At 38.8% G+C, this 12171-nt stretch overlaps 2 protein-coding genes across 2 annotated transcripts; both read right to left on the bottom strand.

The window, feature by feature from the left end:
* Positions 1 to 1255: 1255 nt before the first annotated feature.
* On the bottom strand, positions 1256 to 2699 carry LOC129580120 (omega-amidase NIT2-like). Its single transcript, XM_055470314.1, has 4 exons — positions 2586 to 2699; positions 2147 to 2481; positions 1585 to 2005; positions 1256 to 1483 (listed from the first exon to the last, which is right to left on the bottom strand). The coding sequence occupies exons 1-4, from the start codon at positions 2605 to 2607 to the stop codon at positions 1386 to 1388; spliced, it is 876 nt and encodes a 291-aa protein (XP_055326289.1). The 5' UTR covers positions 2608 to 2699; the 3' UTR covers positions 1256 to 1385.
* Positions 2700 to 7078: 4379 nt separating this feature from the next.
* On the bottom strand, positions 7079 to 12171 carry LOC129580121 (uncharacterized). Its single transcript, XM_055470316.1, has 4 exons — positions 11923 to 12171; positions 9838 to 11679; positions 8145 to 9741; positions 7079 to 8078 (listed from the first exon to the last, which is right to left on the bottom strand). The coding sequence occupies exons 2-4, from the start codon at positions 11569 to 11571 to the stop codon at positions 7219 to 7221; spliced, it is 4191 nt and encodes a 1396-aa protein (XP_055326291.1). The 5' UTR covers positions 11572 to 11679; positions 11923 to 12171; the 3' UTR covers positions 7079 to 7218.

Here is a 12171-nt window from a genome sequence, read left to right as displayed (position 1 = left end):
TATCTCAACGATAAAGCCAAATCCGGACCCAATTGATTGTTGCCAACCAACGAGGCGATTGGAAAGTTGACTGTGAACTGTCCAGTTCGTGGATCGACTTGCGTTTGCAAGGCATCTCCGAAATTACCGGCGTGGGACGTAAAATCTGAATTCATTTCAATTCCAAATGGAGTATTGAATCAAGGAAAACCAAATTTTCACTCTTTATGTGATTTGATTGTTTTTGATTTAGACACTTTGAATATTTTCAATAGAGCTATAGCCACTAAAGACACTTCTCTGAAACTCTCAGAAGATTAAACTAAAGAGAACTAACCATATAATGGGCCGAACGTTTTATTTATACAAGAAGTTTATCCAAAACTCAAAATGATAAGAAAATATGTTTGGTTTTGTGGCTTTCTATTCCCGCAATCGCTCAAACATTGATGAATATCAAAACCAACCTTGATCTTCGCTGCATAATATTAATGTGGTTGATAGAAACAATGTACACATTTCATGTGGTCATATCACAATATTTAGAATATATTGGTTCATTTTGTAGTTTGGTACAATGTTTGCTATCAGATCAGATCACTGAAGGGTGTACCTTTCTTATTTGAAACAACATATTAATTCCTTTGCTAGAACATTGTTTGAGAGGTCTCTATTAGGCATACATATGTACAATGTACGGATATGATTTATGAATATGTTTATAGATAGAATAGCCCATTGAGGTAACACAATTTACAAAATTACAACTTTTCACTGTGTTTTTCACCGAAGTAAAATCAATTGGTTGATTACTTTGTTAATGTTAGTATTGTGTGTCAGAGTGATGATGAAAATAAAAAAACGACAAGAGGAACAGACTTGTTTTTATGTCCTGTTTGCAGCATCGCACAATCAACACGTCTATGAGCGATAGTCCCACGATGATAGCTGCTCCAAAAATGTGTCGAAATGATGAAAGCTACTTTGTCTTTTCAGCCGTATGTATGCAAAAGATCAGAGCAATTAATTAATGCAATAGCTTTTCGGTCATATTGATCTCTGTGTTCGACTTTGTTTTCATTTACAAATCAAAGAAGTGTGTGAAAAGTAGACATTATTATTGCGACTGCTATCTGTACAATGGTTAATGGCAAAAAGTGTGAAATTTAAACCAAAAAGTCATGCAAAAATTCGCAAGTTCATTTTTTCATGAAACAACTGACGTTCAACACTCAATGTGATAACATGCAGCTGAAAATAATCAAAGTGACGATTCTTATTTTGATCTTGCTTTCGCTTTATTTGAATGATCTACTTCATGGGATTACAAAACAGAAAAAAATTCGAACAAAATATGTGACAATATTCAAAGGAAACTATTGGTGTCATTCTCTGCAGGTTGATTGCTAACAGGTGTAGATACCGCTGTATTTCTCGTAGATATCTTTGCGTCTCAACCGGAATGTTGGAAACTCCTTGTATAGTTTCACCAAGACCGCAACATCTGAGAACGATTCAGAAAAAACGAAAACGAAAACGAATTAGCTAAACGAACATTATTGATTGAAATGGTTAGGAGTTTGCACTTGGAAAATGTCAACATACCGATTTCTTGGAAGACAATCTCTTCATTGACACCCGCTTGTTTGAGGATTTTTCCTTGTGGATCAATGAGCATTGTATGACCGTACAGCACATAATCTTTGACCTTCTCATTTCGAGCTCCCGAGATGGCGGCGACAAACATTTGATTGTCGAACGCCCGAGCCTTATGGACGATTTCCCAGTAGTTGTGGAGCGAATACTTATCTCCACCAAGAATATCGTAAGCGGCTGGAACGAACAGAACTTCGACTCCCAGCTTGCGGTAAATTTTGATAAATTCATCATAGCAGGCGTCCCAGCAGATGACCAGACCGCATTGGATGTCATCGATCTTGAATATAGTGACTTCATCGCCCGGAGTGAAAACGTTGACTTCGTCGAGTTTGGTTCCATTGGCGAAATCGATGTCACATAAGTTGACCTGAACAGAAATAGAGAAATGAAGCAAAATAGATTGTATTAGCGCATTTGACTAATATATTCGTTACTGATTGAGTGAAATTGTAGAAAAAACTCATTCTTTAGGAAAGAAGTGTTGATCTATTGATCTGTCGATTCTTACCTTGCGATGACGGGCGATCAGTTCTCCATTCGGGTTGAACACAAGAGCCGTGTTGTAAAGTTTTCCATTGTCGGTCTCGGCTATTCCTCCAATAAGATAGATGTTGAATCTCTTGGCCAATCCAGACATGTGCTGAGCAGTTGGACCGTTGATCGGCTCGCCAGCATTCTCGAAAACACCTTTGTCGGATTGATAAAAGTAGTTGAAGCCCTCTTGAACCGAAATCACTCGTGGACAATACTTCGAAACGGCTTGCTCCACCATTTCGGACAAGTGTTGCAGGGTCTCCTTGAGGCCTGGCTTGGTGTCGAATTGAATCAAAGCGATTCCGAGTTCTGTGGAAAAGAGAAGAAGGAAGTTTTGAGAATAAATTAACCAACTGTTGAGAATAAAACTATGAATCTGGCGGAATGCGAGTAGAGAATGGAAAAGCGCTTACTTGTTTTGCGTGCGGTTGCCATCGTACTGAACTTGATGCATGCAAATGCACCGCAAGTATTTGCTTTTATAGATCCATCTTATCACATTGAGCCTTTAAATTTAGTTGTTTTTTTATGAATTTTATTGCGTGACCTATGGGATCAATTGCAAACATCTTTTTCGTTTTGCTAATTCCTTTTTCTTTAATTTGCACTTAATCAACTAAAAACAAAGTCAAGCTTGATATGGCTCACAATGTGCAGCCGAAGAATAAAGAAAACACATTTTTGCATCTTAAAGCATTTTTGTCGCAATGATCAGCGTGTGCCAGTGTGTCGCAAAAAGTAACAAATTTTGCGCTATTTGATAATTTATTATTCCGGCGCATGCACAACTTATCAGGCTCCTCAATCGAGCAATTAATTAATTGAATCATCGGTTGGCAGTGTAAAATGCGAATAATTGCATTTAATGGACTTATTGATTGTCGAACGGCGAATGTAATCAGCATGGGAGGAATAAGAAAACGAAACGAAAAACATGTCGTTTTGAACTGTGCCTTGTCGTCATTATCGCACAGAAATTAAATTTCGTTTAATTCAGCATTTTCGTTTCAAGAGATATTTTTTCCATCAAAGTTGTGGAATAATAAATTTAAAAAAAAATTAAGCTTTTGTGTTCTTTATTACATCATTCACATTTATTTTTGATGGTTTTATTCAACAAAATAACCCCGAAATATTGATACGACTTGCATCTGCACCATTTATTGTTAAAAGAGACGTTGCTTAATGTAAAAAAATATTCCGTTCAAATAATTTGGATCTTAATTTCAATTTTTATTTTTATTTTTTCACCCAGTTAATGTATGGTTACAATGAATTGTTTCTTTAAGTAATTTAATGTGTTCATCTGAATCTAAAATTTTCTTGATTCTACTAATTTAAATGAATTTCGGATGCATTCTTATTTCCTCCACGTATGAAGTTGACAACTATGAACAAAATTTTGCGTTAAATCCGTACCAACTCCCATAGTCATTCGACGAATTTCACTCATTTTGTGGTTTATTCAAAAAGAATGAATTCCATGAATCAAAAAAAATACCAATAGCTGTTAAAAATGCATTTCTAAAATAATCTAAATGATAAGAAAGTGGTTTAAATACCGTATATAACATGTTCAATCGGATTTGTATCGGATCGCGAAAGCACAAGCAGAGTTGTTAAGAAACCAGCGATAGATGACGCTTGAAATGATTTTTTTTTGCTTACTGTATTTCATCGTAATTGATTTGACCGTTTGTAAAATGGTTCTGAATCTACTGAAATTCATTGACAACTGTCGACCCTTTTTTCTACATTTTCAACGAAAATTCAAATGTCACGAATTTAACAAACCTCATCTATTCATCTGAAACACATGTACAATTCTTATTTAAATGAAGACCAATTTAAAACACACAATCAATTTTCGAGCAATCAAAATCACGTTTGGAATGGAACAGATGCTAATGTCCCATACACCAACCTATTTCGGCAGCATATGATACTAGGAGACCTAACGCTGTTCCAATACCGCCGAATAATATATTCCCAAGGCCAGTTACTCCCAAATATTGAAATATAGCGAAGAGACTTCCTACCGCCATGTTTCCTATGACTGCCTGCCATGCCGCGGCATATGATCCAGCGACCACACCACCGATTGTGAATCCAATAAATGGAAGTGACATAAGGCCCAAAACGCCGCCTCCTACGGTGCATCCAGCGACCAAAGCTCTAAATTTTAATAGATTAGATTCACAAACCAAAGGTTTGTTACATATTGGACATAGCTCCCACATTTTCCACTGTGCAATTTCGGCCAGATTAATTTGATGTAGTATTTTGCGACGGTTAAATTTCGAAACAATATCTTGAAATGAAAAAATAATAATGATATTTTAACGTTAATTTCATTGCAAATACGCAAATAATTTCATTCAACACCTTCTTTGGCATTTACCTAACTTGACAAATAGTAATTCGTTGTTTGTTTTTTGTTATCGGTGCGTCGATGAATCCACGAAATTGATAAAATTGAATTTTTGTCACGTTCAACTCAGCAAAGCTGCACAAGGTAAACTATCAGTGTTTCATACGTTGTATTACTACAGCAACTCGATTTAGAAAAAACGCTGTGTTTCTTCATGTTCCGCGACCAATTCAATACGCTGATTTTATTCTCAGCGGATCAAATGATCTAATACAACTGAACAAGTGTTGAGTTCCACTGAATTCATACTTTACAAGATCTAACCAATGCTGAGACACATATATTGTCACAAATTGGTTGTTGCACGCTTACTTTCTATGCAAACATATAGTAGTTTTGTTGTGAAATAATGTAGTTGTTTATCTTTCCGAGGTGAGAGCAAACACGTAATATGGCACGTCTAGCTGGAAAATAAAATGTACCATTTCATTGCATTGCATTTTAATGCTAAATTTCCTCCATTCTCATTCTCCGATTTCTTATTGTACAATGTTCATACATCGAGTACGAAATTGCAGTAGTGTGTCGATGACATTCTAATAAGGGCACGTCAATACAATATATGCGATAAATATTTCTATTTTGACATTATCTAACGATGTGGAATAGTGAGATTGTTCAAACACAGATTTAATACACCTACATATTCGCAAAGTCATATATAGTTCTTTGTTCAACTGCACAAAAATGAATTGCATATCACTTGGCAATCAAATAGAATCGATTAGCAGTAATAGACAGCGGACCTTTTCACAAATTAGCCACAATCATTTTGGAATTTTCCTTTAATTTGTGAAGCTCCTTTTGAAATCTGTTATTAACACTTTAAAATGGGTGATGACGACCGAAATCTTCCAACGATTGCAAGGCTAGCAATTGCCGCTGGTGTTGGGCTAGGCAAAAGGATATTGCAACTTTTTTGACCAGAAAAAACGCCATCTAACGTCTAGCCCGTAAATTATTTTACTGTACATTTAGATGGTAGAGCTTGAACAAAAGTTCGACACTATGCATAAACTTGGAGAGAGCTTGATAAACTTGATGAAATACATATATTTTATGGTCTTTGCAATACCCCTATGGGACTAGGTGTTGCATATGGCATTCATAAGGTACTGAAGAATGTAAATTCAGATCATGGCTTGGAAAGTGCGCAAAGTGGTTCACTACAGCTCCAATCGGAAGCTCACAGCAAAATTCATTTAAATGAAAACATGCATGTGATTGAAAATAAGGCAGAGTGTCGACGATTCATAAGTGAACTCAATTCGTAAGCTATTCACCAGTTGCTTTGTTAGAACTACAATCATACCAAGGTCATTGCGGTCTCATTTGTTTGCAACATTTGGACAATATTCCTTGGGATCTCAGAGTAAGTGTAAACTTGTGAATGAGGAAAATGTACAAAGTCAAGATATTGAGCATTTTATTTTATCTCAAAATTAAACTATCCCTTTTTTGTGCATATTCTCTATCTTTTTGGTTCATCAAATTTTCATAGGAAATATTGGAAAATGATGAAATCATTCAGATTGGAGTTGATCCTGGCATTGATGCAAAATATCTGTTTGACGACTACGGTATTCGTGTTCGAAGAACATTTGATCTTCGTTACATAGCTGCATTAGCTGGTTGTCAACCAGTTACATTGGCTAAGATGTCTCACGATAATTTGGACTTCAAGCTTAAAAAGAGGTCAGATAAAGTATTACACTTCGATTGGAACACACCAACTTTGATTGATAAGCAAATCGAGTATAGGGTAAAATGTGAATAATGTGCCATTTGAACTATTAAAATTTTTCGGTAACAAACTATTCAGAGAGTAACATCCAACTTGTCATTTTTATAATGAGCAGGCTCGTGTAAACACCATTATTACCAAATAATGTCCCAAATTCTTGAACCTGTATCACCTGTGGCGCTCAAGGGATTCCACACGAGTTGATTCAACTGCGACTGTTAAAATAATGATTGAGACCTACCGATCAAAATGAAATTGAACATTTTCACAGAAAATATTCTTTTATACATATAATTCTTTCTGCAGTTGGTGTTGGTTGAAAATTAAACATTAATTTCAAGTTTGTAGCTCCAAACATGTTTCTTTTAAATATTTAATAAAAGCAAATGTCATAGAATTGTTAATGTTGTTTTTTTTTCTCGAACAAATAAGGTTTTTATCCACATCACATAGTTTGCTTTTAAGTTTGGAGATTTGTCATGAGGTTAATTGCACATGAAAAGGTACGTCATGCCAATCATATGCACAAAATATACACATAAGTAATATATACTGTGTACTCCAGCACCAAGTTGATCATTCACAATTTCGAACAAATATGAAAGAAATTAGCTGGGAATGAAAATGCCGACAGAGTATCAACTGACACTAATACTTGTGCAATTCGTTATTATTGATTCAACATTAGTTATTTTGTAAAAAAAAACAATTGTAAATGATAAAGAATTGGATTGAATTTTTGGGACAATGTATTTTTATTTTGATTTTATTATAAATCAATAACAATAGAAAAAAAACTCAAAAGTTGTTTCCCATGTCGATCGTTTGACAAATATTTCGCCCGCAGAAGATCTGTCTATTGGTGAAATTTTTAAGCATACGATATAACTGACGGTATATTTAATAAGTGTCTCAAAGTTGCATCGTTGCGACCAAAAGAGAAGCCCATTACCACATGGTGGTCACCCTTGGTGTACTCCGTCATCTTACTGAAAGGAGTGGTACGCATATTGCCAATGCGCACTTCCTTGCTCCCACCATTGTTTTTGTTTTCGTTTTCTTCTTGCAAAAATTTTAAACTACGCAAAGCTGGATCTCTGTCTATTTTACCACTATTGGATAATCTATAGTTAAGACCAAGGTTATTGTCATGTCCGCTACTAAGAACGCCGCTTGGATTTTGTGATGAACCATCTTCTAAAGCTTCTTCAATTTTCTCTCTCATATCCATAATGTTCGACATTAAATCTTTGGTGAACTCACCGATTGATTTAAGTCTTTTAACGGTTAAACTGGCTCCTTGTACCACAGATTTAAAAGTTAATCTACCTGCTTCGGCAATATGATATGTTTTCGCCATTCCTCTTAGGTAATTAACACCATACTTTACGCCTGTTGTAACTTTTCGTGCAGCAGATCCAATGGTTTTCAGCACTTTTGGTGCACTCTTGGCGGCACCAGCGACAAACCCAGAGAACCCTGTTGCCAACGACACCCAACCGAGTATACTTGATGCTTCTGGAGCTGTTTCCTCTAATGTAGTACTAACTATACTCGTTACATCTGATACGATTCCCAAGCCACCAAGAACCAACGATGAAGTGGATGCTGAAGCCATCGCGGCCATCACTCCTCCAGCCGCTGCGATTGATGCACCAGCAGTGAAAATAGAGAGGGCGACGGCAGCTACACTCAACACAATTCCAGTGATTGCCTGCCAACTCAAATGGCCTACACAAATATGAAAATTTCAATGTGATGTAATATCAACTTTGGCGCAATCAGAATGAATATTACCTGATGGATCGGTGTGGTTTATTGGATCCCCTGCGCAATATGCATAAGCATTGATTCCTCCTTCTCCAAACGGGCTCAAGCTATCGGGACAATTGAATCGCATTAGAACCGGGTTATAAGCTCGATACCCGTTACCCAAGTGATACATTCCGCTTGAAGGGTCGACGCGTTCGCCATTAAAACCGGGCAACGGATTGTCGGTCTCACCGCTGCCGTACGGTGACCAAGCATATAGTTGGGCATTGCCAGCACCCTTTTTGCTATCCATCGACAGCAACAAACTATCGTTTTTGTCCGTGCCTGTTAGCGTAAGATGGTCTCCATCGATTACACCGAAGCATGAATGGCCAGATTTGATGAGGCGAGTTTCGCGATGTTCGGATTCAAACATTTCGTTCACCAGCTCTGTGCCACGATAGTACAGATGGCGAATATCATTCTCGCCGATTTTTTGTGTAACCAGTCGACTCAACGCATCGTATCCATATGTGGTAGTGCGTCCATTTTTCTCGATGACGCTCTTCAACCGACCCATTGCATCATAGGACAATGTTCTGCCGGCTTCATCATGGGTCATTCGACCCTCAGCATCATAACTAAGGTTGATGTTTTCTGGATATTTGCTGTGTGTATCAATCACCTTTGTCAACTGAGTCGGATCGCTTTGATTCTCATAGTGATACGTCGCCGTGTTGGAAGAACGATCGTTAAACGTAGTTGTTACGGAAGTCAAATTATTCAAAGCATCAAATTGGTATGATTGACTGGTCATTTGATTACCATACGCGTCGGTGGGTAAGTTATTACCGGTGGCTCTATAGCTTACCAATCGATTGCGATTATCATAGCCGAAATGCTCGTCTCGAATTGTAATAACATTTCTCTTTGTACTACGGGTGGCCAGAAGACCATTTTTCTGGAATGTTTGTGAAAGCTCCACTGTCACTCCCGAGCCATTTGCAATCGTGCGTTTGATTTCTCTGCCGAAATCATCATAGCTCAATCTAGTGGTTAGCGATGAATTGGAAGTTTTGTCGTTCACCGATTTCGTCTTCAGTCGGCCCAAAGCATCGTATGTCAAATCCACCGTAAGTTTTGGATCGGTAATACGGATGACTTGGCCGTGTGAGTTCATGGTGTATTGGGTTTCCTTTCCCGTCACATCCGTGTACGAGGTGGGCGCTTCATTGAGTGTTTGAGCATGTTTTGATCTCTTGCTTGTTCCGTTATACGAAAACGATTCCTCTGTCAAACGTCCGTCCTTCGACCAAGTATAATGAATTGTAGACGGCGACTCAGAAGCCGATAACAATTTTCCCGTTGTTTTGTCATAACTGAAAGTTTGTGTAATACCATCAGTCGTCATGCTGCTGATCGCATAATCCAGCTCGGGTATGTACGTGTAGTGTAGGGTTTTACCGGATGGCAAAGTCACAGTTGATGGCTTCGGAGATGCACCTTGATACGCATACGAAGTGGTTCTGCCTCCACTAACGCGCTCTTTCAATCTTCCCAAACTGTCGAACGTTTGTGTTCCCAATAGCCACGTTCTTGTTCTTCCACTGGCATCTAGGCCCGTGACACTGATAGATGCAATCTGTGTAATGTATTAGTGTGGAATAAAAAACGGTTTAGGTTCAATGAAGATTTGTTATGCTACATAAATTCATATAGATAAACTATAAATACTGACTTCGTTTACACCTGAGTATGGTGCATATGTCCGCCGCACAATGGTACCATCTGGCAATGTTTGCGTAATAACACGGCCGCATTCATCATACGTTCTTTTTGTAACTGCACCCATTTCATCTTCTTCCTCGAGCAAATGACCTAATCCATCCCATGTAAGTTGGGTTGTGCTGTGAACTCCACCAGACACTGTCTTCAGCGTTTTACTGATTAAGTTTCCATTGACTTTATCGTATGTATTGATGACACTTCCGCTGGTCAAACGTTCGTTGTTGATGTTCCCTTGTTCATAAGATTTGTGGATGAGATTGATATGGTCGACTTGTTGATGTTGTGTCTTTCCGTTTGAGAACGCAACGCTCTTCATTTCTCCCCAACCATCAAATGCGGTAGTTGAGCTCAAAGGGAAGTTAGTACCTTTGCCAGAGCTGCCTACCAGCCAATCGTTTACCGTGCTACTGACGGATTCACCCAGCGAATTGTGATCTTTGGAAAACATTTTGAACCACTGCGATTTATCTGCATCGAATCTTTGTCTGTTGATTATACGACCAGCTCCGTCGAATCGTGTTTTGCTCTTGTTTCCTATTGGGTCGGTTTCGATTGAATATGGTCCCTGCGTATCAATACCATATTCAAATGTGGTGCTGTGTTCGTAAGCAGAGCCGGGGCATAGAGTCCTGTGTGTTAACCGACCCACGCCATCATAAGTGTACCGAGTTTCGATTCCTTGAGATGAAATCTCGCTGTATACACGACCGTTGAAAATGGATTGTCGCCGTGTTGAATTCGTTTGAAGGCCATCGTGACCGGTTGCATGTGTGGTTTGTGTCATTTCGCCATCTTTCACCTCCGTTGTGAACCTCTTTGTGTTTGAATAAGATTTCGTTCTGTCGTTCAAATCATAAAACAAATCAGTAATTTTGGTGATGCGACCGAATTCAGCACTTCCTCGTTGACTATTGTATGCAGTTGATCGTTGATCAAAGAGCACTCCATCATGATAGCCCAATTCAGTAGCCTGTACGACATAATTTGTGTCCCCTAGTTTTGCGTACGTGTATTTTTTGGAAACCTCTTTTTCGGAACCGCTGATGCGCCGTGGAATGGTTTTCTGTTCCTTCATGAATCGGACGAAGCCATTCGGCTCAGCAGGGCAACCGTTTTCACCGTTTGCCGAGTACCACGTTGTCCGAGTCTCCGTTCCATCGGGGCTGATTTCTTTTGTTGGGTTGCCACTGGTGTCGAACTCCGTTGTCGTGATCTGTGTACGAGTACGCTTGTTTTCGTCGATGAAAATCTCTTTCTTCTCTTTTGGCAACTGGAATTGCGCGGGCTGTGCCTCTATGCTGTCATAAGGCTTGGCATAATACGTGTATTCAGTGCGATGTGTGCAATTCTGTCTCTTGACCTCTTCGGATATCACCAAGTGACAGCTGTTGTAGGTCCGTTCGGTGGTTACAGTTTCTTGGCCACTCGTCACAGTTTCCGTTGAACCGTAAGTGTAATCGGTGAGTGTTTGGTATAGGTAGTCCCTATCAGCCGACCATTCGCCACAATCACCGTTGAAGCCGAGGAAATTTTGAGTTGTATACTCGTATTGAGTCACCATCTCCGGTTGATTGCTGCCCAGATAACGAGTGTGAGTGTGCACAGCTGGCACAGTGGAATTCCGATTCGATTGTTCAGGAAGTTTCAATCCTTCTTGCACGTTGTATTCCACCTCATCTCTCATACCAGATGGATATTCGACACGGGTCAATGTTAATTTCGTCTCGAAATCGACTATGTCAACGAGTTGATCATAGATGAAATTCCAAGTGAGTTTCTTCGCACCAGAAACCTATTCGCATTGCAGGAACAACAAAAATGATACAAATTGAACATTTAGAAAAGCCAAACTGGCTATTAATAACAATAAGATCATTGAAACTATTGAAAAATGTGAAATGAAAAAGATAAATATTGGAAATATAAAGAACATCTAAACTGTGGGTGTGAGCGAGACAAAGTTTGAAAGCAAACAATTTGGTTGTGTCCGTTTAAATGGTCTTTGATTCTTATTCATTCGGTGTTTGAGCCCTACCTGCCGCGAACGGTGTCCAGTTGATCGTTGATAAAATCAAACTCCACCGTATATTCGTCCTTGGTGTTGGGCCAAACAGTTATCGATGTTTGTAGAATCGACGCATTGTAAGTAATGTCGCACAAGGTTCGATATTCGTCTTTGACTTGAGACAATCGCGACAATTCACCACTCCAATCCCATTCGAGGGTCAACCGACGGCCAAGCGGTGAAAAAATCGTGGTTGGCACAAAGCGATTACCATCCTCC

This window comes from Sitodiplosis mosellana, unplaced genomic scaffold (genome assembly GCF_009176505.1).
Source record: "Sitodiplosis mosellana isolate CC-2019 unplaced genomic scaffold, AAFC_SMos_1.0 Smas_scaffold_7073, whole genome shotgun sequence".
In the NCBI taxonomy this organism is placed as follows: domain Eukaryota; kingdom Metazoa; phylum Arthropoda; class Insecta; order Diptera; family Cecidomyiidae; genus Sitodiplosis; species Sitodiplosis mosellana.
Note: the sequence above shows the minus strand (reverse complement) of the source record. Positions and strands in the feature narration are given on the sequence as shown.

What these genes read in the sequence shown, in the direction of transcription:
- LOC129580120 (XM_055470314.1), bottom strand. Translation starts at nt 2,607, where the DNA reads ATGGCAACCGCACGCAAAACAA. An exon ending in GGCAACCGCACGCAAAACAA is followed by an intron (nt 2,482 to 2,585) that starts GTAAGCGCTTTT and finishes TCTTTTCCACAG; the next exon opens with AACTCGGAATCGCTTTGATT. An exon ending in GATTGTCTTCCAAGAAATCG is followed by an intron (nt 1,484 to 1,584) that starts GTATGTTGACAT and finishes AATCGTTCTCAG; the next exon opens with ATGTTGCGGTCTTGGTGAAA.
- LOC129580121 (XM_055470316.1), bottom strand. Translation starts at nt 11,571, where the DNA reads ATGAGAGATGAGGTGGAATACAACGTGCAAGAAGGATTGAAACTTCCT. An exon ending in CATACTCAGGTGTAAACGAA is followed by an intron (nt 9,742 to 9,837) that starts GTCAGTATTTAT and finishes TACATTACACAG; the next exon opens with ATTGCATCTATCAGTGTCAC. An exon ending in AAACCACACCGATCCATCAG is followed by an intron (nt 8,079 to 8,144) that starts GTAATATTCATT and finishes ATATTTGTGTAG; the next exon opens with GCCATTTGAGTTGGCAGGCA.